Genomic DNA, 25,383 nt, shown 5'->3' on the forward strand with positions numbered 1-25,383 from the left:
AGAGAGAGAGAGGGAGAGAGACTCCCAAGCAGGCTCTGCACTGTTAGCGTGGAGCCTGAGTTCATGACCTAGGCAGAAACCAACAGTAGGATGCTAACTGACTGAGTCACCGAGGCGCCCGGCTGCAATCTTTATCATAAGAACAAAAGAAGAAAAATTACAGACTTGTCCTAAGGGCATGTGACCTCCAACCATTTTTTTAAATCTATTTTTTATTATTTTCATTTTTAGAGAAAGCAAGCAGAAGGGAGAGGGGCAGAGGGAGAGAGAGAAATCTTAAGTAAGTTCCATACTTAACACAGAGCCTGGGACAGGGCTCAATACCGCAACCCTGGGATCATGACCTGAACCAAAATCGACAGTCAGATGGTCAACCCACTGAGCCACCCAGGCACCCCCAAACCAGTTTGAATGATGAGGGTGCCTGTGTGCACCTTGGTTTCTCTTCATCTGCCCCCCGAGGAGGAGGACTAACCCTCTGGGCACTGAGCAGCTATGGCCACCAGTATTCCACACTCAGCCAGAGCACATGGAGGACTTACAAAGCCGTATCGTGATTTTGCAAGGGAGATCAGCTCCTGATCGCCTGGCGTGCACATATTCAAACCAATGGGCAGCATTTTCTTGAGCGCAGCCACGATGAGAGATGTCTGGATGGAGTACAAATCTCCCCTCCGCTTGGTTTTCTTCCGTTCCTGGTCCTGTCCTCCAGACTAGAAGATGAGGTTGAAATAAACAGAGGGGCTCAGTGATTCTGAAGGGACCGGCCTCACCTTCGAGGCAGCCTGCCTCCTTGTGGCCCTGTCGGTGCAGGGGGGAACTTACTACATGTCAAAGCACAGTGAAAGGAGTGTGTGAGAGACGACCAGGTGGCCATAAAGGACCAGTACTGGTCCTGTGCCCCCTCCTTGTGCGCATGCTCACAGAACCACGTAAGCAACACACACCACGGACACCTGCAGTCTTGGCTCACTCATTTCTGGGCACAAATGAACAAATAAACTGGTGTCTTTCCAAAAGGATGATTTGATAACTGATAAAATGACTCCAGAAAAGAACGGAGAATCCTGATGCTGGGGGGGGCGGGGGAGATCAGTAAACACGTGGAAGACCATAGCCATCGAAATGCTCTGTCGTCAGGGCTGCAGCTAGTGTTTTGGAGCACCACATCCCACTCCACCTCTACCCTGAGGCAGTGCAAATTCTCACCAGAAAATTCTCACAGTCCCAAAGTAGGGCTTCTTTGGGATCTGGCCGGGGAAAGTTCGGAGAAACACCGAAGAAAACAGAACTCCCCGTCTGCGAGAGTCCACCCTCCTTTTGTTTAAACCACCTCATCCCTCACAGGGAGAGTCTACCCAGTGAAGTCCACACTGGAGCAGTAGGTTTCAGAGATCGAGGCTCTGCAATGAGGCTCCCAACTGAGAACCCTAAGTGTGCCTGACACACGGCCTTATGGGTAGGCTCAAGGATACAAGGCGGGCAGTGACCGGATTTTTGTGAGGTCGCCCTCTGAAAGAGCACACTGCCCACCTGGTACCTCACTTATGGGACTTGGCCTCAGGTGGTGGGCGCGTAAGTGGAAGCGTGGGGGTGCTGGAGAGCCAGAAGCAGGGACTGCGGAGGGAAAGAGAAATGGCGCTCAAGGAAGCTTGCCTTTATGAGGTGCCGGTGAAATGTGTGCAGGGATGAGGGGGCAGTGCTGTGGTTTTCAAGATTACAGACACAGGGCTCTGGGAGCAGCAGGAGACCAGGCGCCTCTCCTGGAACTAGTATGTGAGACCTGGGACCCTGAGCTGGAGCAGAATTCATCTTAGGAGGCACTGGTTGTCTGAGAGAAGAGGAGGGTGAGGATTAACACTGCCTTGGGACTGATCTCTTTAATTACTTTAAATTACTGTTAAAGTGTGAAGGAAGTTCAGAATTATTATTGGATACTCTTCAAATGGATGGGATTTCCTTCATCCAGCTTGTGGCGACTGTACCCTCAGGTGGTTACATGACAGCAACCATAGCAAAGCTCCTGGCCAAGCAAAGCCCAGGCTGGCCAGACACAGCCAGACAATTCTATGGGTTGCAGGGCACCTTGTGACAGGTGCTCCAAAACAGCAGGTCAGGCCTGGGACAGGAGTGGGAGGGGCGGTGGGAAATATGAGCAGTGGGTAAGAAATGAGCCTAACAGAAGGAAGCTTCCTGTGTTCCAGAACATGGTGGAAAGTGAAAGCCGGTTCACACAAAGACCATGAAGGGTTCTATCATTTACTGAGGGCTTGCTAGGTTTCTCACATGTTCTACCATCAGGCATAGAATTTTAACGGTTGTGCCTAAGGCAAAACTCCTGTACAGTCTACATTACCCTTGAACATCATCCATAAAGGACAGAACTGGTTTTGTGTATATAAACTATGAGGAGCCCTGTACATATAGATGTAAAAGATAAATAGTAACATGCAGTATGCAATCAAGTAAATATGCAAAATGTTAACTATGTGGATCTGATACATGATCCAAATAATTTCTTGCTCTATTTTATTTGGCCAATCTCATGTTTTCTCTTATTATAAATGCTGCATGTGTAATGTGACTCCAGTGTCCTGCTACTTAAATAAAGCATTTCTAATCCTCCCAATAACTCTGATACACAAACAAGTCCATTATATAAGTGAGAACATGATGCTCAGGGAAGGCAAGGGATTTTTCTAAGGTCACACAGGAGGTAAGCATGTGAGTCAACATCCAGACCCAAGTCCACCTGGCCATGGCTCCATTTCCCTTCTCTAACGACGAGCTGGTGACCCAGTTCCTGCACCTTGCACATCTCCCTTTCCCTGCCACGCAGCCTAGGGCAGGGCTTGTGACAGTGGCAGCAGACACACATTAATGGTCAGAGAGAAATATTTCCAGGTTTTAAGCTGTATGGGTCACTGGAAAATTGTTTGAGGGTGTATTCCACCATAAGCACCCTTTGTGAAAACACACATGGTTATCTGATTTCAAATCTTGAAGGTTAGTCCTTGGAAAACCCTTTGGATCATGGGAGCCTTGCACAAGAGGCAGAGGGATATAGTGTGATAAAAAACTGGGGCCACTGACAGGACAGATGACCTTGACCCTGCATGGCACAGCAGAGGAGTGAGCCCCCTGGGCTCTCACACCCTGTCGGCATCCCTATCTCTGTCAGTATGCTGGCTGCAGAGTGGGCAGCTGGGGAAGGGAGCAGAGACAGCAAGGAGACCTCGGTTAGGGTGAGGCTTGGCTGGCTTCCCCGGCTTCCCCATTCCAAGGGTGGGTAGGCCTACATTCACTCTTTGGCGGGCAGGTGTCTTCCCTGGAGCAGGCCTGGGGGACCTCCAGGTGGGAAGATCCATTCTGTACCACCCCCATGGTGATCACAGTGCAGAGGGTGGCCAGAGCCTGGCACCTCTAATACTAGAACAGAAAAGACATGTCATGCATTTGACCTGTACCTTTACTTGCATGGCCTGTGTGGGAAGACAAAAGAAAAGAAACAAGGAGAAGAGTCAGTCAGTAAAAGCAGGGGTCCAAGGCATAAGGTAGCACATGTTAGTCACAGCTTCTTAGCCCCCATGTATCAGCCAACACAACAGAAACTCAATAGTTGTGGAAGCCAGTTGAGCATGGCATGAAGAGTGAGTGGGAGGTTAGGATGGAGGTTAATTTGGTCAAGATGACTTACACCCAAACCAAGCAAAACACTCCCAAGTCAAGTTCATCTTGAAGGTCAGCCTCCCTGAGTGTGTGCCACTCAGACCCAGGTGGGCTTCAGGGCTGGCTGCCCACATGAGCTTTTTCGATCTAGAGCTTTCCCCTCCCACCTCCCCCCTTTCACCTGGGTGGGCTGCAGACAATCTGTCATGTAACCAAAGACCCCAGTTTTCTTTCGTCCTTCCTCCCACCACATTATCACCTTCAGCAGGTCTGTGGTTTGGAAAAGAGAAGGAAGAACTGAGCTATGGGGCAATGTGTGTGCTTCCGTGAATAGGAGGTTTGCTAAAAAGAAGTACTCTAGGGGCGCCTGGGTGGTTCAGTCAGTTAAGCGTCCGACTCTTGATTTCAGCTAGGTCAGACACTACTTGAGGTTTTTTCTCTCTCTCTGTCTCTGCTGGTTTCCTGCTTGCACATATGCCCTACACTCTCAAAAATAAATAAACATTAAAAAAAGAGAAAACGCTTAAAAAATAAAATAAAAACATGCAAGCCTGCACCACGCGAAGTTCTTATCCCCACTAAAATGATAAGGGAAGTCAACACAAGTCAACCCAACATCAGATATTAAGGGGGAAAGGTGAATTTCCATAAGCCAGTCTGAGAATGAGAAAGCAAGAGAGAGAGAGAAATAAAAGAGGGAAGGCAATGAGAGAAGGGGAGGAGGATGGGGGAGGGAAGGGTAGAAGGAGTAAGGGGGGGAGGGCCACCCCACCCAGGGGAGACAGAGAGCTGGAGAAAGATGAAAAGAGGGACAGGTAGGGAGGAGGGGAGAACGCGGGAGCTGCACAAGAGCAAGGGAACGGAGGCAAAGTGAAAAAGGTGGGCGGTGGAGGGTATGAGGAGAGACTGGAATAAGACGCAAACTCGCACATGTAAGCCTGAATACCCTTGGAAAACTCAAAGATAGACTCTAAACTCTTCCCTGTCCTTTCCAATACACCAAAATCACACTCATGGGGTGAAGAGGCTTTAAACAACAAAGCACTCTCGTATTTCCTGCCTTCCAACCTTTTTTACTCATGATCTTGGTCAAGAGACTGGCATTTCTTGGGCTAAACACATTCTAACTTACCATTCCCCTCTGAGGAAGCTGCTGGCATTTTCCCAGAAAACAAAACAAGTTTAAAAACAAAGCAAAACAAAAAGAACACTTGCTCAGCTTAGTTAGCTTAACACATGTTTGCAAACTGGTGTTATATAAAGAAAATATACAATGAGCTCTCCAACCTGCTTTTGCTGCCAGAAAAATAACACATCGTTGAACCAATCTTCGATTAATCAACTATACATAGTGTGGTCCACCATATATTTTGTTTCTGCCTCCCTTCCATTTGCAATGGCATGTGCGGTGTGTGTAGGCATGCAGCATTCGAGTACAGAGATCTCTGCAAACAACTGCCATATGCACCAAGGCCAAGTTCATTAATACAACACCAGAATTCAGGGAAGAGTAGAGATAAAAGCAAGCACAGGTGACCATTCAGATTAGGTGGCAGAGAGAACAGCTGCTTTCATGGAGAAAAAGGCAATGGAGATTGAACTGATAGGAAGAATACCTCCTCTCCATTCTCACAATAGGTAGTTCTGCACCCAAAGAATACCAGAAATGCCTGTGAGTTGCTGTTTATTGAAGGCATAGTATCTCTCTGCCTGAATGAATGTGCTGCATTTATCTCTATCCTATAGATGCAGCAAATTGACTTTTAAACATAGCATTTGGTAGAGCTGGAAGGAGTCAGGTAGTAAGCTCACACCCATTCTACACTTTGGTAAGCTGGGGTCCAGAGGGTTACATGAACGATGCAAGCCCATACCTTTAGACAACAGCTGGGCCAAGGGTGGGACTTAGCTTCCTTTCAGTCCCTAGTCCTACTTACTCCTACACTTTGTGTCTCAACTGAGGCAACAGGATCAATAGGAATATTTGTCACCCTGAGGAGCATGGTAAATGTTATGTAACACCTAGGGCCTGTCCTCACATTCATCACACTGTAACATGAACCCTTTTCCATGTAGCTCAGGAAAAAACTGGCATCTGAGGTCAAGGGCAATGAAATGAACATGTCTGCTCCTCTAAATGAACCTTACCAAAGATGCACAGATTCTGAATATGACCATCCTCTGACAAGACAAACATGCCCTTTGCCTTATTCAGCCATATGAACGAACAGAATTTCCAGTTAGTCTGTCAGTAGGTTAGTTTTGCAATGTCATCCTCTGTCACCTCATCTCTTTCCAAGTATAAACCTAAAGACCTTAAGTAACCACTCATCACTGGAGCACTGCGATGTCTGCCATTTCTGTTCATCTGGGATCCAAATCCTTATACCAGAGTCATTTCCATTGCTTTGCTGCCATCCGCTGACAATAACAATGGATGCCAGCTGGTTCAGTCCGAGCCCATGGGTCTACCTCAAGTTCAAAGTACTGTAAAATCTACCTGGGGTTACTGACTTTCTGGAGGTGGATGGAGCCAAAGGAGACCCAATGATGAATGAAAGACTCTTCAGAGAGAATTTAAGATAAATGTCCAAGGATCAGGAGTCTGAAAAATCCTATCTTTGTATATCTCACATGAGCAGCAGATAGGTTTGTCACAAGATGAATGCAAAATGAATTTTGGAAAAACAAATAAAAATCATCTAAAACACAAAAGACCCACCTTATGTAAGGTTCCTTTGCAGCAAAGATTCCTCTTAAATATGAATATATACTTCTGATCTCTCTACTTCATATATGCACAATTTTATTTGTCAAACTTTATTAAGCAGTGTGTACCATATTCTAAACTCTAAGGGTCAATTTTTGGATGCTGGAAGAAATGTGAGTGTCAACACAGCTAAAAGATAGAAGGGTTGGAAAGTTCAGAGACACTGCAGCTGACCGGAGCTAGGCACACGTGGTGAAGTTTTGGCTACTGAAGTTTTCATTTGTGGTTGTTATACCAGCCCCTTGTCTGTAGCTTCAATTACATGGGTCTTCGTCCCAAATGGTTATTTGGAAAGATGCTCCAAAGGCTTTGCTACAAACCCAAGACTGTCATCTTTCCAGAACTCATTTTCACTTCGGAGGGGTCCCCATGCACACCCCACCTTCATGTTCCTCAAAGGCAGCACTGTAGCAGCAGTGAGAGAGACACAATCTCAGGTATTATATGTCACTCAGACTTGACATATACAGTCAGCCCTCATTGAGGCACACTTCTCTAGGGAACAGAGTCAAGAGTAAGCCATAACAGCTGGTAACAAAACACCACATTGCATGTATGGATTTACACCTGAAGGAGTGTGCCTGAGAATTCTTTACAAACAAAATGACAAAGCCTCCCTTTGCAGAGCTGACTCAACAGGAGCTGGGGGGCCAGACTCCCCCACCCCGCATATTCCTGTTACACCCCTCCCTAGAAGTGACTCTTCTTCTCAGATATCCTGTACGCCCTCTTTTAAACATTTCCCACAGGGAATGGACAAATGTTTGGGTTTCTGAATGCAACCCGCATGGAAAATAAACAGAAGGCATTAAGAGGTCAGCACAACTGAAGTCAAACAGCTGCTGGATGCTCCAGAGAGGAGGAAAGCGAGCTTACTGTGAGAACAAGTGCTAACGAAATCTTCAAAGCAAGGTAATTTCCTCATAATGAATCAAAAGGTGGCTCTCGGCATGTGCAGTTTGGCGGTTTTACCCCACAGGAAGCAGTTCTATTTCAAACAACTAACAGCAGCTTTGGTGTTGGAGACCTCTTGAATGCCTTAGGCAAGTCTTGAAACTTAAACTTTCTGACACACAAGCAGCTATTTATTCATAAAATGTGATGACCATGCTTATTTGAAAGCAGTGCCTTCTGGCTCATTCTCAAAGAAACAACAGTAGAGACTGTTGGTTTTCATGGTTTGACCTAAAGGCAGTACAGAACGAATCCCGTCATACATCCAAGATACATAGCTTAGGTCAAGACTGAAGAGTCTTTGGAATTGATTTCTATGGACTTACTTTCGACATCTTGCTCTTGCTGTCTCCAGTTAAAAATGCCAAATTATTAATTTCATTCTGAATCACAAAATTTTGCTCTTCCCTCTTGAAGTTCTAAGTGGGAGGGGGGGGATAAAAAAGCCAACGTTACAAGAATGTTTTCTGAGATCTGTACCTTTCACAGCCATCTCTAAATTCAGGGCCAAGTCCTCCTTACATGAGATTTGCACCACAGGATGAAGACCTCTGCCACCATGCGGAAGAGCTGGTCAGAATCGGCATCGGGACTTTTGAGCCAGTTCGATCTGAAATGAAAAGTAAACCCATATGCATATGAAATTAGTAATGAGGAAAAGAGTCACACTAAAAATTCTATCAACTTTGGGTGCGTACACTTATCCCTGTAAAACTACATTCTCACCAGGAGGCAATCTTCAGAGAGACTAAATATCAGTACCCTCCTCACATGCTTGTCGGCATGTAATTGTAGAAATTGCTGCAGGACCTCTAATAATCATTTCTGTCTTGCCAAAGGATTCAAGGATTATCTTAGCAAACAGATGTCAGAGAACATTTTGATTTTGTCAAAGGAGGTTTTTTTTTTTTTCTTCTTTAAACAGTTGAGCTGATTGAGGTTACACTCTGTTTTGGGACAGGCCTCCTTTAACTTACTGATTTTTCAGGAGTGCTTTTCCAGGAACAAGGGTCAAATTTTTTTCAGAGCCGCCAATCGCTCATCCCTCAGTGTTTTGCTTGAAATGACCTTTGTAAGCATGCACTATGTCCTGAGAGGGAAGAGATGAAGGGTCACATCCTATCCTGCCAAGGAGAAGTACAGCCACAGGGCGTATGAGCAGCAGGGGCTCTGAAAACAGACTCCTTCAACATTTCCTCACAGGAGACAGAAAAGGATGCTGATCCCTTTGCCTTCATACAAAAATGCAGTTTCAAGTGAATGAATTTTGTTTCTAATACCCTTCTTCTTCTAGGAGGCAAATCTTCACTCTTTATTTCTAGTGAGGTCCCTCCTTCAGGTTCAGAGTGGTAGGTGTGAATGTAGAATACCTGATCACATGCTTCCCCAGGCACACAAACTCTACCTCTCGCAGAGGACCAGATGAAGATGGTCCTTGCAGGTGAACAGAACCTCACCCCTCCTATTTGCCCTTATCTGGTCTGCCCCCAGATGAGGCAACCAGGCTCATCTCCTGCCCGCTCTCAGTCTCCCAGAATCCAGATCCCTCTTAATATGCAGACACTCGATCTCTTTGGAGATACTAAACTGATACCTCGGTCTTTTTTTTTTTTTAATCATCCACACTGCATGCTGCCAAAAGGCGGTTTAAAAAATGTGAGGCTGTAGGTGGGGAAGAAGATTGGTTTTAGAGGTAATGATCTGCGGGGGTGATGGCCGAGGCAACCCAAATGGATGGAATTTACTGAGCATTTTAACAAAAAACAAGATCAGAATAAAATCTTGGATGACTGCAAGAGCAAAGAGTTAGATTTATCCTTTCAAATCGACAGTTACCAAGTTTTCGAAGAAAGTAAAGCCAGTTGTCAAGCTTTGAAAGAAAGTAGAGACATGCTCCCATGTTCAAGGTCAGGTTGTCTGAGTAAGAGCTAGGAGCTTATTTCAATCTTATGCCTAAGCCTCCTGCAGAGGACATAGCCCCAGGCAGTCACCGCATAGCATTTACTCAGAGACCCTTCAGTAGAGAGATGGGTTTCACTGCAAATCATGCTGTTTAAAGTTGTTCATTTCTGTGTTCTTAGTGTTCCTGGCTGCCAGAAAGGAGGCTGAGAAGCCATTGCCACTGGCAGAGATCCGTTTAACCTGTGCTGACACAAGTTCTGCACGAGGAGATAGACAGCTAATGTGCCCAGCCCTGACCACGCTATACTGAGAGTTCTCGCTCATTCTGTGTCAGGTTTGGACTGAACACTGACCGACAGAAGCTTCTGTTCAGAATTGTGTTCCAAATGGCAAAGAAACTTGAAACATGGCCATGACTGGGCTGAAGGAAGTACAAAGGTTTAATATGATGAGGAAGCACAGGGAGGAGGACAAGATGGCTCTCTTCAATATTTAAAGAGGCGCCACCAGAGAGACTGGAACAGTTTTGTGAGAAAAGAAAGGGTGTATTTATTCATCCAGTTACAGGTAAGATGAGGGGACCCCTATGTTTCCTGCCAACTCCACAGTCCCAGAATTCCAAGCCAGCAATTCTACTGGTGAGGAAGAACCCAAGGTAAAGGCATACACCTAACGAGGAAGTATTTCTAAGCTAGGCTCTGGTGGCCATAATGCTCTCCAGTGCTCAGCGCAGAACAGGCTGAAAAATGGGGATGAATGAATTAATGATGATGATCTCAAAGACTCTCTGACATTGCCATTTTTAGCAACTGTCAAACACAGTGTAAGGAGAACACACTATCTTGAGTCCTGATTGTCAATAGTGACAAGTGCAATTAAAGAGCTATTCCAGGAGCAATTTTACTCTACTTTCATTTTTGTTTTTTCCTCAAACTCTGACAAATTCCTTCTCTAAACTGCTAATGTAATTATACTATTTGTAAATGATGATCCGCAAAGCAGAGTTTCTTTTGCAAGACTAACAATTCCCACAGACAGTTAAGGGATTATATTATGTATATAGTATATGTAAGGCACTCATTTTGAAAGGCTAAATATAAGTAACTATTTTAAACAATAAGTACAATTTGCTTTAGAAAATAAATGCTAAACGGGCATATCCAGACCTATTATCTGCCCATAACAGAATGGCTTACAACCCAAAAGTAGCAATGTTCTCTCAGATATTCCTAAGTCCTTTCAATATCTACAACAGAGTATTTTAAAATTAAACCCTTTCAGGGGCACCTGGGTGGCTCAGCCGGTTAAGGGTCCAACTTCAGCTCAGGTCATGGTCTCACAGTTGGTGGGTTTGAGCCCTGGGTTGGGCTCTGTGCTGACAGCTCAGAGCCTGGAGCCTGCTTTGGATTCTGTCTCCTCTCTCTGCCCCTCCACTGCTTGTGCTCTGTCTCTCTCACTCTCAACAATGAATAAACATAAAAAATTTTTTAAAAATTAAGCCCTGTCAAATTTACATTTTAGGACTTTAAATTTGAAGAGGGTGCAGTATAATAAAAAAAAAACCCCAAACCATTCAGTCCTTGTTCCCCACTAGGACCCATAATCCTTTTTTCTTCTGCTTGTTCAGAGATATTAGCCCCCACCATGTCCTCACCTTCCTCAACATCCAACTTAAATTCCATGGTCAGTCGTTACAAATATCCTCTTATACACACCCTCAACGCCCTGACCTATTTCTCTGTCATACTCACTTTGCAAAATCCCAACCTTTGCTAAATCCAACTCTTTTCCTACTCTGGGCCTGGCCCTGGGGTGAACTGGCTGCAGAAAAAGACAATTGGAGATGGGTCTCAGTTTGAACTCATGACCACAGAGATTTCTCACGTGGGGCCCTAACGCTGCCCAGCTATCACACAGCACTGTTCTGACCCATCTACTCTCCCTCTCACTGGCTATTGCCTCACACCTTCTCCTACTCCTCGAACCTCCAAACACCTTCTCTCCATCCTCATTCTCAGCTGAAGATCCTGCTTCCTACTACACTGAGAAAATGGAAGCAATCAGAATAGGATTCCTATAGACCTTAGACAGAGTGTGTGTGGGGGGGGGGAGGGGAGGGAGGGAGGGAGAGAATCTGCCAGCATCAGCACCCACGCTCCTGGCTGCCCTGCTTGCTGCTGTGAGTAAACCATCTAATGCTGACCCTTTGCCTGTGCAGAGAACGTTGCTTTAGAAATTATCTCTCTCACTCCTGCAAGACAAATTTCCCCTTCTCTACTAGATCATTCTCACTAATGAAGAAACAAGCTAACAAGTCTCCCATCTTAAAAACTCTTCTCTTGACCCTACTTTTGCCTCTAGCTAGCATCCTATTTTTCTGTTCCTCTTTGTAGTAAAATTCTTTAAACAAGCTGTCTGTACTTGTCTCTCCAAGTCTTTTTTCCTCCATTTTCTTCCAACTTACTCCAAAGAGGCTTTACCTCATCACTCCATTGCAACTGCTCTTGTCAAGATCACCAGTGACCTTCATTCATCATTCTTCCCTCCTGGAACCCCTCTGTGAAGCTGGCACCCAGGACACAACATTCTGTTGGTTTCCTCCTGTCTCGCGGGTTGTTCAATCTCAGCCTCTGCCACCAGTTCCTCCTCTTCTGCCTGGCCTCTTGATATTGGAGAGCACAAGCGCTCAGTCCTTGGAACTCTTTTCTCTCCTCCTCGATCCTTTCTCTCATCTGGTCTCATGGTCCTCCAGTATGTTACTGACTTCCAAATTCCAAAGTCTACACCAGAACTCTCTCCTGAACTCTGGACTCATATTCAACTGCCCACTCAACATTTTCATTTTTATATTGAATAGGCAACCCAAGTTTAACATATCCAAAAGGGATTTCCAGATAGTCCCCTAAAAATGTCCATACCCACAATCTTCCCCTACCCAATTGTTGTTTGCAAAGAATAATCTTTGACCCTCCTCTCTGCTCTCATTCCTAATCTGGAAGTCCTAAGGGCTCTAGCTTCAAAACAGACCCAGAATCTGCCATCTTCTGTCAACCTTTATTGCTACAACCTTGGATCCAACCATCAAACTTTTTTTTTCTTATTGTGGTAAAATACATACAAAATTTGCCATTAGTGACATTTAGTACATTCATTAGGTTGGGAAGCCACTCTTATTATCTATTTTTTCTTTTCTTTTCTAAAAAAAATTTTAATGTTTCTTATTTATTTTTGAGACATGGAGAGAGATAGCACGAGCAGGGGAGGGTCAGGGAGAGAGGGTGACACAGAATCTGAAGCAGGCTCCAGGCTCTGAGCTGTCAGCACTGAGCCCGACGTGGGGCTTGAACCCACAAACTGTGAGATCATGACCTGAGCTGAAGTCAGACACTTAACCAACTGACCCACCCAGGCGCCCCTCATTATCTGTTTTCTGAACATTTTCACGAACTCCAAAAGGAAACCCTAGTCCCATTAAGCAGTTGCTTCCTGGTCCCCCCCCTCCCCCCCGCCACGATCTGGCAACTATTAGCTGGCTCTGTCTCTCAAGATCCCCCATCAGCTCTTGACTGGATCACTGTGAACCTCCCACCTGGTCTCCTCACCCCCTTATTTACCTCTATGCCTTGCCACAGTGCTCAAAAAGTGAATCAGATCACATCTCAGAGTAGCCCAAAGCATCCACCAACTTCCCTTCTCACTCAGAATGAAAGCCAGAGTCTTCACAGTGGCCTCCAAGGGCCTACGCTCTTGGCCTCCTATTGCTTTTCTGACATCTCCTCCTGTCCTACTTCTCCCTCTCCTCCACTCCAACATACTCCTTCCCCAGGGCTTACTCTACATGCCCCCTCCTCCTGGGAATATAACTCTTCTCAGACCTGCATGGTTTCCCACTTCATCTCTTTGCTCAAATATTGCTTTCTCAGTAACATTCTACATACCTACCCACCCATCTACCTACCTACCCATCTATCTATCATCTGTTTAAAATGTTTATTTGTTTCTTTTGAGAACAAGAGAGTGAGAGGAAATACATCAGTGAGTGGGGGTGGGGCAGAGAGTGAGGGAGAGAGAATCCCAAGCAGCTCCACGCTGTTAGTACAGAGCCTGATGTGGGGCTCGATCCCAGGAACTGTGAGATTATGACCTGAGCTGAAATCAAGAGTTGGATGCTTAAGTGACTGCGCCACCCAGCCACCCCAGTAACATTCTATTTAAAACTGTGACTCCACCCCACCCTGGCACTCCTAATTCTCCTTAACCCTGCTTTGCAGAATTTACTTATCCAGTAAAGTATACCAGTAAGTATATAATACTTATTTTGTTTATTGTCTGTGTGCCCTACTTTCCTACCACAATGAAAACCCTTAGGCAGACATCTTTGTTTTGTTCAATGCCCAGAACAGTTCCTGACACACAGTAATATCTGTTGAATGAATATGTGACAGAACAGCAGAGGGGAAGGCATGGGTTACTTGCGTCCCTATATGACCAACTCCCTCTTTTCTATGGTAGCACGTGAAGATGGAAGGGGGCGCAATGTCTTTGACCATATAGAGTCGTTGGCCGAGGAAAGCACTATCCAGAGGTCCTACACCCAGGATTTTCCTTTGGAGGGGTGGGAGAGAGAGGGGGTAGGAGCTGTGACCTCCCTGTCTCACCTGTAGCACAACTTCAAACCACTTTTCCACTCTGTGCACAGACTGCCCCAGGCTCCCACATACCTGTTGTTGTCCACGTAGCGGATGAGCATGGGGTAGAAGGCATAGAGGTCTCTGCAGAGGACAGCAAACTCATCCAGGATGAGGAGCTCCGCCTCCTGAGTGTCTCCTTTGGTGTCAGCCTTCAGCTGCTCCTCCTCTTGCACAGTCTTGACAGCCTTTTTCTTCAGCTTCTCCAATGTCGGGATGAAGTGGCTTTTCAGCAAGTCGGGCCTGGCTTTGCTGATGATAGGCTGGGCATACACTGTGTTTGCAAACAGAAAGCCTCCCCCTCATTTCATACAGTACAACAATTGAGAAAAGGAAAGGAGTGATCCTGAAAGGGGAGGGTGAGACAATCCATCAACTCAAGATAGCCCCTGAGCCTTGTTCCCTTCCGAAATGGTCCGCTGGGCACGTTGCTCTCAGGAAGCCACAGCTGGGTCGCTATTCCTGTTTCACTTGTCCAGGCCACAGGGAGCCCCTGCTACTTCTGACCTCCTGAGGCACATCTGCCCTTTGCCACACCTCTTAGCTTCTCATCACAGTCTTAGCACATTCATTCTGCTTTGGGCTTACTAGAGAGATTATCAATTCCTTGAATGGAGCCTTTCCCCCCTAATGACCAGCTCTGTGCTGAGCCAAGAGTAGGCACCCAATGCTATGGTGTCTGCTTATTTTGTAGAAAAAACTGATGTTAAAAATACATTAACCCAACCACAGATCTTAGTCCCCAACGCTTGAGAACTGCCACCTCCTGCCTGGGGGCTCCTCTGGGCCCTGAGGAAGGTAAATCAACTATTATCAGGTATAATGAACTGAAGGAGAAGCTGGGGTGGCCACCAGAAGTTAAAGAGCAACACAGAAATCAGTGGAACTTGGGACTGTGATTCTAGGCCTCTTAAAGAGCAAGATAAAACCTATGTATCTTACCCTATTTCTTAAATGGAATATCCTCTTGGTCCAATTCGTCATAAAGATCAGAATCAGAGTAATTATAGAAAAATAAGTGAAATAAAATTAATAAGAGTCAAGAAACGCTGCCAATGTACATGGTGTATGTTTTGTGTATTTCCAAGTTTCTGTAGCTTAGGGCATTTCAGTTGGAAATAACCTACATTCTGGCACTTTTCTTTGAAATCTCGCTGCCTTATTTTTTACTTTCACAAAAATGACTGTGGGAGAAAGAATGTTGCTTTCTGCTGAGATGTATTAATGAAGAAGCTGAAATTCAGCACCATGAGAGCCATTCACATTTCATACCTTGCCGTGCCCGGAGGGTTACTTTTGCTTTGGACGCGTAATCAGAATGGCTATTCCAGATGTGGGTGAGTTGGGGTTACAACTTAAAATTGCCTTTTTTGGGGAGTGCACCAGCAATTAAGTGGCCTGAGATATGGATATAACATGTGGAATAACAGGTCAAGTTCAACTGCTACCAGTGCCCCTTGCAGTGCCTCTCTGCACCTCTGGGGAGCTGATGGAGCCTGTCCTCTCTACCTCCCTCTGTCCCTGAATCCCTCATGAATTATAAATTAGAGCTTCTCAACAAGGAACCTTGGGGTTGGCAATATTCTTGGGCTAATGGGTCAGAAAGGAACCTCAACTTTATTTACTCCTATGTTCACAGAGTCCTGCACCATCTAGTAGCTATGGGTACCCATAATATCGATAATTTTGATCTCGATTCATTTCAGAGACAGGAAGGGGGTCGGAACTTTTTTTTCTTGATCTCTCAGAGGAATACCTTCTTATTTTCCCAGGAAGGCAAATATCTAGGGTTGGGCTAATAGCTCCCTTTGACCCAGTCACTGTTTTTCCTGGTCCCAGGGATGACGGCGTGGGTGAAAATGCCACCGTGGATCTGTCTACACTGTAGGTTGGTCAAAGGTAATGGCTTCACCTTGGCTTGTGTCTCCTCAGACTTTGCTTTGACATAAGGGGCACTAAGTATTCGTGGTTTCCTGACTGTGCAAGTATGGTTGTTCATTTTCCAAACCTTTCCTTTTTTTTTTTTTTTTTTTAGGTTGCTTTAGGAACAGAAAATCAGCTATTAAAATTTATTAGGAGTCTATTGCATGCAAGGAGTTCTAGAGGGACATAAAAATAATAAACAAAAATCCCAAAGTGATGCTGCCATGAAGCTAAATTAGAGAATGTCTTAGAAAGCATAACGTGAAATACAAATGCTAGCAATCTGAGTACAGCTCACATGGGAGTGAGTTTTCTACATGTAAAAAACACACAGGATCACTTACCAAGAAAATATACACAATTATTACTCTAAGAGCAAACAGGATTCTTAAGTGCCAAAAGCAAATAAAGCAGTGAACATCGGAATCAGGCAGAGCGTATCCATAAGGGCTTCCTGGAGATTTGAGGGACCTGGCTGAGGTGAGGAGTGGGCCAGAGGCATTTGCTCCAGGAAGCTCTCCAGGGGAAAGCCTTTTCACTGTTAAATAACTAAGATGCGGAGAGAGACTAGTTTAAAGATGGACTAAGAGATGCACAGAGGATGCAGGCATCCTGGCCTTGGGCTGGGCAAAGCGGTGCGGGGAAAAGAGCCATGTGTGGTACCTGCGATGCGCTTCATCCAGGATGCCTCGTCGATGCCCAGGTTGTTGTTGATGATTTTCAGAATGTTTCCCAGGATGACACTGAGGTGTTCGGAGGTGACCTTGGTGCACCAGGGCCCTGTGCTGGGGGGCAGGTGCTCCGGCCCCCGCTCCCACCAGTAGGACAGGTAGTTGCAGAGCATGGGCAAGATCACCTCGATGACATGGGGCATCTCCGTGTACCGGGCCCCAGACTCGGCCAGGTCGCTGATTTCCTTCATCAGGCCTTCCAGCTGAGGGATGTCAGGACACATCTCTTCCACTGTGTCTGGCATCCCCAGAACTGACCAAGAGGGTACGGGAAGAATACAGGGACAGTAATTCAAAAGCACAAATAATGCAACCTTCCCTGTCTCTCCTACCCTTCCTTTGGTCTTTAGACATTAGGTTTCCACCCTCGAACTCCAGATGAGTGAGCACTGGATACGGGGGAGTTTCTGTCCTCCAGGTGTTTGTGTGAAGATGGCAGCTTCCCAAGGCTGGGGTTTCTTCCCGGATGCCATACGCAGGATAGAACACTTCAACTTAATGCCAAAGAAGCATCACAGAGACAGCTGGGGGACACTTCCTAAGACTTCTCTGGGATAAAGCCAGTCTCTTGACTTCTCCCTCTCTGCCCTGCTGCATGCATAGCACAAAGGGTGATACTAGAAGGAGAAAAGCAACTAATTTGTGTTTAGTTGAAAACCTGTAGTTCAGTCACCTGGATCTCTGTACTGGTTAGAAAAGGAAAAAAAATAAAATTAAAAAAAGAAAAGGAGTGGCGCCTGGGTGGCTCAGTCATTTAAGCGTCCAGCTTCTGGCTCTGGCTCAGGTCATGATCTCACAGTTCGTGGGTTCAAGCCCCGCATTGGGCTCTGTACTGACAGCTCAGAGCCTGGAGCCTGCTTCTGATTCTGTGTCTCCCTCTCTCTCTGAATCTCCCCTGCTCGCGCTGTCTTTCTCTGTCTCCCAAAAATAAAAACATTAAAAAAAATTTTTTTTTAATTAAAAAAAAAAGAAAAGGAAAAGAAACCCCTCTCATCAAATATTCCTTCAGTTGGACCAGAGACAACATTACTTTCCATAGGTTGAAATTTGGCAGCGTCAGGGGTGGGGGGTGGGAATTGTATTTGCATTAATTTCTGCATTTACAACAGAAGTTATGTATGACCTGTGCCAAGACTTCCTGCCACTCACTTAAACCTTTCTGTTTCTGAAGTCTTTTGTTCGAGGAAGAGCGAGTAAGCCCCATCTTTCCTGACACTGACGACTGCGGTCACTTCACTGAATGCGGACAGACAGGATGACCTGGCAACAGATGGAGTTGAACGTGAAACAAGGGATGGCTGTCAGATACAAGAATCACACACCGAAGCAGCCAGGGGTATCCATCCTGTTCCACAGGACAGACAAGGAGGAGAGACCAGAAGCATCCTGAGGTTCCTGACAGGTGAGAAGATTAACAGGGATTCTGAAAGACACGCAAAGCTCTGTCTCCTTCCCTGCCCCCATCTGCCCGCGTCACCTGGACCCAGGTCCTACGCAGACTCTCCCCAAAGGCCAAACTCCTCACACTGCGGCCAGAGCCTCAGGCACCCTGGCGGTGGTGGGGGGTGCGAATCTGAGAAGCCACAGAAAATGTGGAGCTCTTTTCTGGAACATCTAGTTCCACTAGATGACTCCAGGAAATTATTTTTGATGCTTGGAGAAAAATGAACAGTTCTTATGAATTTCAAAGCACAAAGTGGAAGACTTCAAATTTTATCTTTTGTGAATTGAGTTATGCCTGCAGGCCCTTTGACACTGGGGTTACCGCTGGCCAGAAGTCTCCCTTGTCCATAGTTTAGGTACAGAGGAACAGAAGGGTTAATGAATGAGAGAGGTCAAATTCTGTGGCCTTCAGACACCCTAGTCAGTTGCAAGGAACCGTTTTGATTTCTCCCTTGACTATAGTTCCTGGAGCAGAGTTACAGGACAAAGCTGGCTATCGCTGGAAGCCATGAATCTCAGCTGACATGAGTCCACTAGACGGCATGGACCATAGCAAAGCAAATGACATTCAGGAGCCCCCCTGCTGTGAAGCAGGCCCTGTGAGTTCCTGACGCTCTGCCTGGTGAGGACTTTCTGCTGCTGTCACGGTGGCTAAAGATCTCTCTTCCTTGTAAATGATATGTGGACCAATGTCCTTTAAAATCCAGGTGATTCAGGGCCCCTGGGCAGCCCAGAGCCTCTGACTTTTGCTTTCGGCTCAGGTCATGATCCTGCAGTTTCTGGGATGCAGCCCCGTATAGAGCCTGCTTGGGATCCTCTCTCTCTCTCCACTTCTCTTTCTGCCTCTCCCCCACTTGCACTTGCCAGTTTGCTCTTTCAAAATAAGTAAGTATTTAAAAAATTGAAAAAAAAAATCCAGACACTTCAAAAGGACTGGTAGCATGAAAGCCAGAGAACATGAAACCCCTGTGGTTTACAAGGGAAGGGAATGATAAGGGTCACGCATGGTTTACTGCCAATGTTGGTCACATGCAGAGAAGTCTCGCCTGTGTACCTTGCATTAGAACAGCCATGAGGGGTGACATCAATGTGGAGGTATGGAGGACCCTCACAAAGTAATTTTACATATACAAGAAGTTAGAGACAGAGAAATCAAGCTTTTTATCCTGAAACTCTGCACATCGAACAATGCTGACTGCCACGGATGCAAAGTGAAGTTTACAACTATTGGCTGTAAAATTATAATGAAGGCAGCTCAGGTGTGTGTGTTTAAATGTCACACAGACAATACATCACCACGAACACTTTTTTCCCCTACCTAAGAAAAGAGCTGCTTGAGGGTGCTGCACTGGCATCATTATAATGACCTTTAAAAGTTATTTATATGTAATTGGTGTTGAGTGAAAGAAACATTTGTGATTCAGATGGTGTTTTATACTTAAAATGCCACATAACAAACCCAAAGAATGAATGCTGCTGAAAAACAGCCTTGGCTACGTGCTTTTAGAATCAGACACAAGGGGTGCCTGGGTGGCTCAGTTAAGTGTCGGACTGAGTCTTGGTTTTGACTCAGGTCATGATCTCATGGTTTGTGAATTTAAGCCCGCATCGGGCTCTGTGCTGACAGCTCAGAGCCTGGAGCCTGCCTGGGATTCTCTGTCTCCCTCTCTCTCTGCCCCTCCCCCGCTCACACTACCTCTGTCTCTCTCAAAATAAAGAAATAAACTTAAAAAAAAAAGAGAATCAGACACAAGACTGTTGGAGTTATCATTAGAACATACTACCCTTTCATCTCTAGATGAGTGGTTCTCAAAGTGGGGTTCTCCCACCAGTGGCAGCACCTGGAAACTTGTTAGTTCTGATCTCCTGAGTTAGAAACTAGGGGTAGCATTCAGCAATCTCTGTTTTACTAAGCATTCTGAGTTAGGTTCTCAAGTCAGATTTTCTTCACCAGGCAGCTCTTCCATAAGAAGGCAGCATTGGAGAGTACCACCTCTTTGTGCAGACAGCCAGCCTACATGGATGCGGGCTGCTGCTTTCCCTGATGACCGTTTCAGTTTAGGTGTGGAAATAAACCGGCTGGTGACTAGGGTATCTTGTGTGATCGTCTGATTAACAGATCACTGCCACCCATAACCAAAGGTTTATCTAATTTTAAATACCTGGAAGATACTTGTGTTTGCCTTTCTAGGCATATTTTAATAATTTCTGGATGAATCAGAAAATGCTCCAGGGTCTTACAGGACAGAAGAGCTACTAATAGTAGTAACTGCTGGCAAAACACTGTCAATTAACCGAGATGTCCCAATGACTGAAGCCTTGATAAGTCAGCTCATATTATATTTCCAAACCAAAGGCTCATAGCGTTTGTCACCCTATACATTCCTCCCCCACCTTGGTCCTGGGGCCACTCACTTTGTATAATGAATGAAATCTACCTTCTTACAGTCCATTAAGCCATCAGTCATTCTCTGGCTCCGGGCAAACCTAATTATCCCAGAATACATATTCACGTATGTGCTATTTTTCAAGAGCCGCACTGGTCAGCTTTTCCTCTGCTGATTAACTGAATGATGGAAAACATGGACTCAGGGGATTTGGGGACACCCCACAGTGTGTCACTGATGGATGAAAAACTGTGTCATCTCTACTCACACCCTTCTCTCTTTTTCTCCCTGTGGAGTATGCAATGATTTATATTTATTTTTTATTTATGGATATGTCTTACTAAATAAAGGTAAAGTATATAAAATAATTATGAACATGTTTCCAATTGCCCTTGAGAAGAACAATAGGGCAGAGTCCTTCCCTTCCTTCCCAAAGCCCATCCAGGGTTTCCCCCATCTTTGTCCAGTTCTCATTTTACTCTCTACCATATGTCTCTGAGCTGAAGAGCAGAGTAGGCCTATTTGTCAAGGCTTAACTCTACACCCCAGTCAGAGAGACAGAATATTCTGAGTCACAGTTGGGGCAGAACAAATGGGTAAACACCTAGCACTGTCATGAGTAGGCCCACATCTCTTTGGAGCCCGGGTGTAACACTTTGGCTGGCACATGCCTACGGAGGTCAAGGCTCTTTCTCAACATTGCCAAGAGCCTGCCTACTTGTTCAGCTCCCATTTTAGCTGCGAGATGTGACTCATTCAGTATCAGGTGAGGATGGAGAAAAACAAGGTTAGAGATCTATTTTTCCTAGTGTTAGAAAGTGGACAAAGGATAAGGTGAGGCTGAGGGGGTTGGGAAACTCATTTAGAGATTTCATATGAGACCTTGGCAAGCTGAATTATCTGGGCAAAGTCTCTCTCTTGACTAACTCTGGGAACACTCTTCTCCCTGTGTTCTGGCTCAGGACCAGAACTTTATTAAGTGGCCTTGTCTAAACTGTCCTGGTCATCATTTCTGGGGACGATGTACTTCTTTTATGTGAAGTAACAAGCAGCAAGTGGGAATAAAGCCACTGTGGCTTAGCACTCTGCATCCTTACACGGAGAGAAGAGGGTGACAAAAGAGTATGACATGAATGCTTACTCTCCAAACTCTCTCCCTTGGGATCTCACAGCGGTTTGAATAGGGGGCATGACTAGAATTGCTACACAGTCTAGTCACCTACTGATACTGTAAATCAATATTTTAAGAAAATACTGGTTCTTAATAGGATAGGCTCTGGTCTGAAATGGCTTACTGTGTTTTTTCTTCCATAATATTGATTAGGACCAGAGGGTGGTTACTTTTGCTTTGTGTTACATCATATTATCATAGTTCTTTCTAACTGGAGCCCAACTTTCATTCAAGTTCCCTTGTTTAAAGTTCCTCCATTCTATTCCATTGATTTCTAGTAGGATCACAATTTATCCACATATAAGGACACTCCCTTCTATCTCCCCAGGAACAGGTGCATAACCTGCCTCGGATCCCAGTTCCAGGGTATTCTAAAATACCAGGGCTGGGGGTAGGGACTTTTTTCTGTAAAGGGCCAGATAGTAAGTATCTGCAAGTCACAGTCTTTGCCATTGAGTCAACCCTGCCCCTGTGGTTGAACTGGAACAGAATGTGCCACTCGAAAATATGCCTCTTTGGCATAAGGATTATTTTGGGCTGATTTTTTTTTTAAGAATCTATAAACCCAGGAGAAACTCTGAAAATAGAGAAGTTGCCCTTGTGTAAGATAAATGTAAATCTTACAGAGGAAATTTATATTAGAATGGGGGTGTGTACCAGAAAGTGGGCTATTTACAAGATCACCTTTTCCTCTGAAAGACTATCGGCAGGGCAGGGCACAAATTTACCAAATGTTTCTGCTTTTCCCCTTTCCATGAATTGCTTCCTTCTTTTGAACCCCCAGAGCTCTATCCCTTTGCTTAGCTCTGAACGGTATGTCTATAAGCCTCAACTGGTTGGCCGCATTTAAAGTCTCATATCTTGTAAGCACTCATATGTATATAACTATATTTCTTTCCTCCTGTTTATCTATTTAATGGGTGGGGGGTCTCAGCCAAGAACAATTAATAGTAGAGAGAGAAATGGGGTGTGGAGGTGGCTTAGTCAGTTGAGCATCCAACTTGGGCTCAAGTCATGATCTCATGGTTCATGGGTTCAAGCCATGCATCAGGCTCTGTGCTGACAGCTCAGGGCCTGTAGCCTGCTTCAGATTCTGTGTCTCCCTCTCTCGGTGTCTCTCTCCCACTCCCACTCTGTCTCTCTCTAAAACAAACATTAAAAAAAAGAATAGAGAAAAAATTATTTTTCCTCCCCTACACAGTGCTAAAGCAGTCACAGACAGTATATAAATGAGTGGGTGTGAGCATGTTCCATTAAAACACTATTTACAAAAATAGGCAGCTGGGCCAGATTAGGCCCATAGCCATAGTTTGCCTACTGTTGTTCTAGAACTTAGTGTGTCAATACTCCTGTTAACTTCCCTTTCTTGTACAATTTCAATCCCTTCTGGTGTTTTTCTAAGATGATAGACAGCAAGTGGTCATCATCATCATTAGAAACACAGCTTCTCCCCGGACTTGGAAAGTATAATTAGGTTACTAGTACACATATGTTTGTTCTGATAACGATCTAGACAGGGACCATAATAAAGCAGTCATATCCTCAGGTGCAGAAAGGGATTTGAGACCCAAGGTAGACTAGACAGCCTAAGGTATTAGGATGGAAGGGAATTAGAGAAACCAACCGCATTGTATGGAAGAGGAAGCCAAAGTCTAGTGTTCTTTGTTATAAATACTTGCCTGTGCCCATTTTTCTAGTAAGATAGAGACATGAAACATGGACCCTAGCTTTGACCTCCCCTCCCCTCTCAGACCACGTAAAGTGCTATAAGGCTGCTGTTCCCTGCCTGGGTGGCCTTCCTTCCTGGATGCTCTCCTCTCAACATATGGGTTGATGACCTCTGAGGGAACATACTTACTAGACCTCTCTCTGGGGGTTTTAGTGTTGAAGACTGAGAGTGGATTGTAGCGGTTAAGACTGGGCTCCAAGAATGCCACGGGAATGGCGGCTGCCAGTGAGGCCAGACATTCTCCAAGGGCAGGACGTTGCCTGGAAACAAAGAAGTCCATTTAGAAGTGCTACCCCCAGAGGCTGGCCCCATGCATGTCAGGCCAGGCCCCTTTCCCAAGATGTCTCAGGCCATCTTCCCATAGATTACTGGACATCCTGGAGTCATGGGCTCAGCAAGATTACATGCCCTTTTTCCTCCCCCGTCTTTCTCTGGACACTGATCAATGGTGTTCAATGGTCTCATCACCTGAGATCTATATAAGGCAATATAATAACACACTATGTAGCTTTGTTCTTCTATCCCAGCATTTCTGAGAGCAAGTTTTTCTGGCATCCAAGTGGAATTTGATCCTCTCTTTGTTCTCAGAGTGTTTTGAAATCTTCTGTGAAAGTTCTCTGTGTCTGTTCCCTGCTTTGGATGGAGCCACTGTGCAGCAGTGGGAACAGTAGATAATGGGCCAAAAGCACCAATAAGACACAAAACAAAAGACCTGCCTTGCAACAGAAACGACAGGCCCTAAAGCACCTTGGTTGATTTAGAGTAGAGACCTATAACACAGTATTCTATACAAATATTTGAGGGTCCACCATGTATAAAGGTCTGGGTCTCAAGTCTTTCTGTGAAACAAGCACCCAAACAAAACCAAAATGCTTAGGATTCCTTGTTCAGATTTCTAAATCTCTGACTGAAAGAACTCACACTTGCTTGCCTGGTACCAATTCTGCAAGTATAAGCGATGTGAACTAGCCACTGGATGGTCAAAGTAGGGCTGGTACTGAGAGATTGCTTCCCCTTCCCAGGCCGGGCTTAGCCTTGGAGTTGTCCTGGCTAGCCTAGCAGGTCCTGCTGGTGAGGCAATGCAGTTACAGTGCTGGTTTGCTGGTTTGAAGGGCCCTGTATGGGCGCAAGCGTCTGTTGCTTCCTGCTGAATGAGACCAGGACCATCTGTTTTTTCAGTCATCAGTATCTTCTGTCAACTGCTGGCATTCAATGACAGACTACACACCTGATATGTGAGTTACACGTGTGATGTCAGTTCCAAATAAGGAGAAACCTTTCTTCAAACTAATACTATGAGTCCTTTGTTAGACCATGATACAAAGATAATTAGTGGCAAATGCAGACAATAGGTGCATAATTAAGGATTGGATGGGGCTTACAGTCCTCAAACATATCTTGTTTGCCCTCCTTTGCATCTGATCAATCAAAGTGAGCACTGATCCTGTGTATACGAAGCCCACTGGCAGAATCCCTGGGAGCTGAAGTTATCTGTCTGCATCTTGCGGGAGGTTCTAGAACCATCATGGGGAAAATTGTCAGCGAGAGAGGGTGCACTCGGAGTCAGGAGCAAATGCTAACCCCCTTCTACCATAGTTCTGTGGCAACAGAAAGGCATTCAGCTCAGGGCTCCTTGAAGCCCCCAACAAAACCAGAATCGAAGGCTCTGTTGACCGCCCTTCACTGTGATGATGGCCAACAATTCCCACAGCACCAAGAAGCCAGAATGTCAAAAAGTGTGGGGTCTCTGAGGAGAGCAACAAGCCTTTACTATGGGGTAGGGGATGGTTAGGGGAGCCATTGCCTACTGAGGACTAAGCCACACAGTTTGAACCTTAGCCTTTGTCTTCCAGATAGTGAAAATCTTCTCCTTAGAACGCTAAGGCAATGTGATAAAGTGACATGTATTTATGGTCTAGTTATTAGATGAACTTGCAACTTCATTAAAGCAGAGAAAGAGACACACTTGAATTAGATTATTGGATTAAATATGTGATCTTAATTGTTCATAAAAAA

At 45.3% G+C, this 25,383-nt stretch overlaps 1 protein-coding gene across 1 annotated transcript in view; it reads right to left on the reverse strand.

Moving 5' to 3' along the window:
- Window positions 1-25,383, reverse strand: part of RYR3 (ryanodine receptor 3) — a 349,369-nt gene that overhangs the window by 50,810 nt on the left and 273,176 nt on the right. Inside the window, exons 66-72 of the mRNA XM_029952228.1 lie at window positions 23,497-23,627; window positions 16,570-16,890; window positions 14,017-14,257; window positions 7,916-8,003; window positions 7,720-7,812; window positions 3,468-3,482; window positions 543-713 (exon numbers count right to left, since the gene is read on the reverse strand). Coding sequence (XP_029808088.1) covers window positions 543-713; window positions 3,468-3,482; window positions 7,720-7,812; window positions 7,916-8,003; window positions 14,017-14,257; window positions 16,570-16,890; window positions 23,497-23,627 — 1,060 coding nt within the window. The remainder of the gene's footprint in view (window positions 1-542; window positions 714-3,467; window positions 3,483-7,719; window positions 7,813-7,915; window positions 8,004-14,016; window positions 14,258-16,569; window positions 16,891-23,496; window positions 23,628-25,383) is intronic.

Source organism: Suricata suricatta, chromosome 9, assembly GCF_006229205.1.
Source record: "Suricata suricatta isolate VVHF042 chromosome 9, meerkat_22Aug2017_6uvM2_HiC, whole genome shotgun sequence".
In the NCBI taxonomy this organism is placed as follows: domain Eukaryota; kingdom Metazoa; phylum Chordata; class Mammalia; order Carnivora; family Herpestidae; genus Suricata; species Suricata suricatta.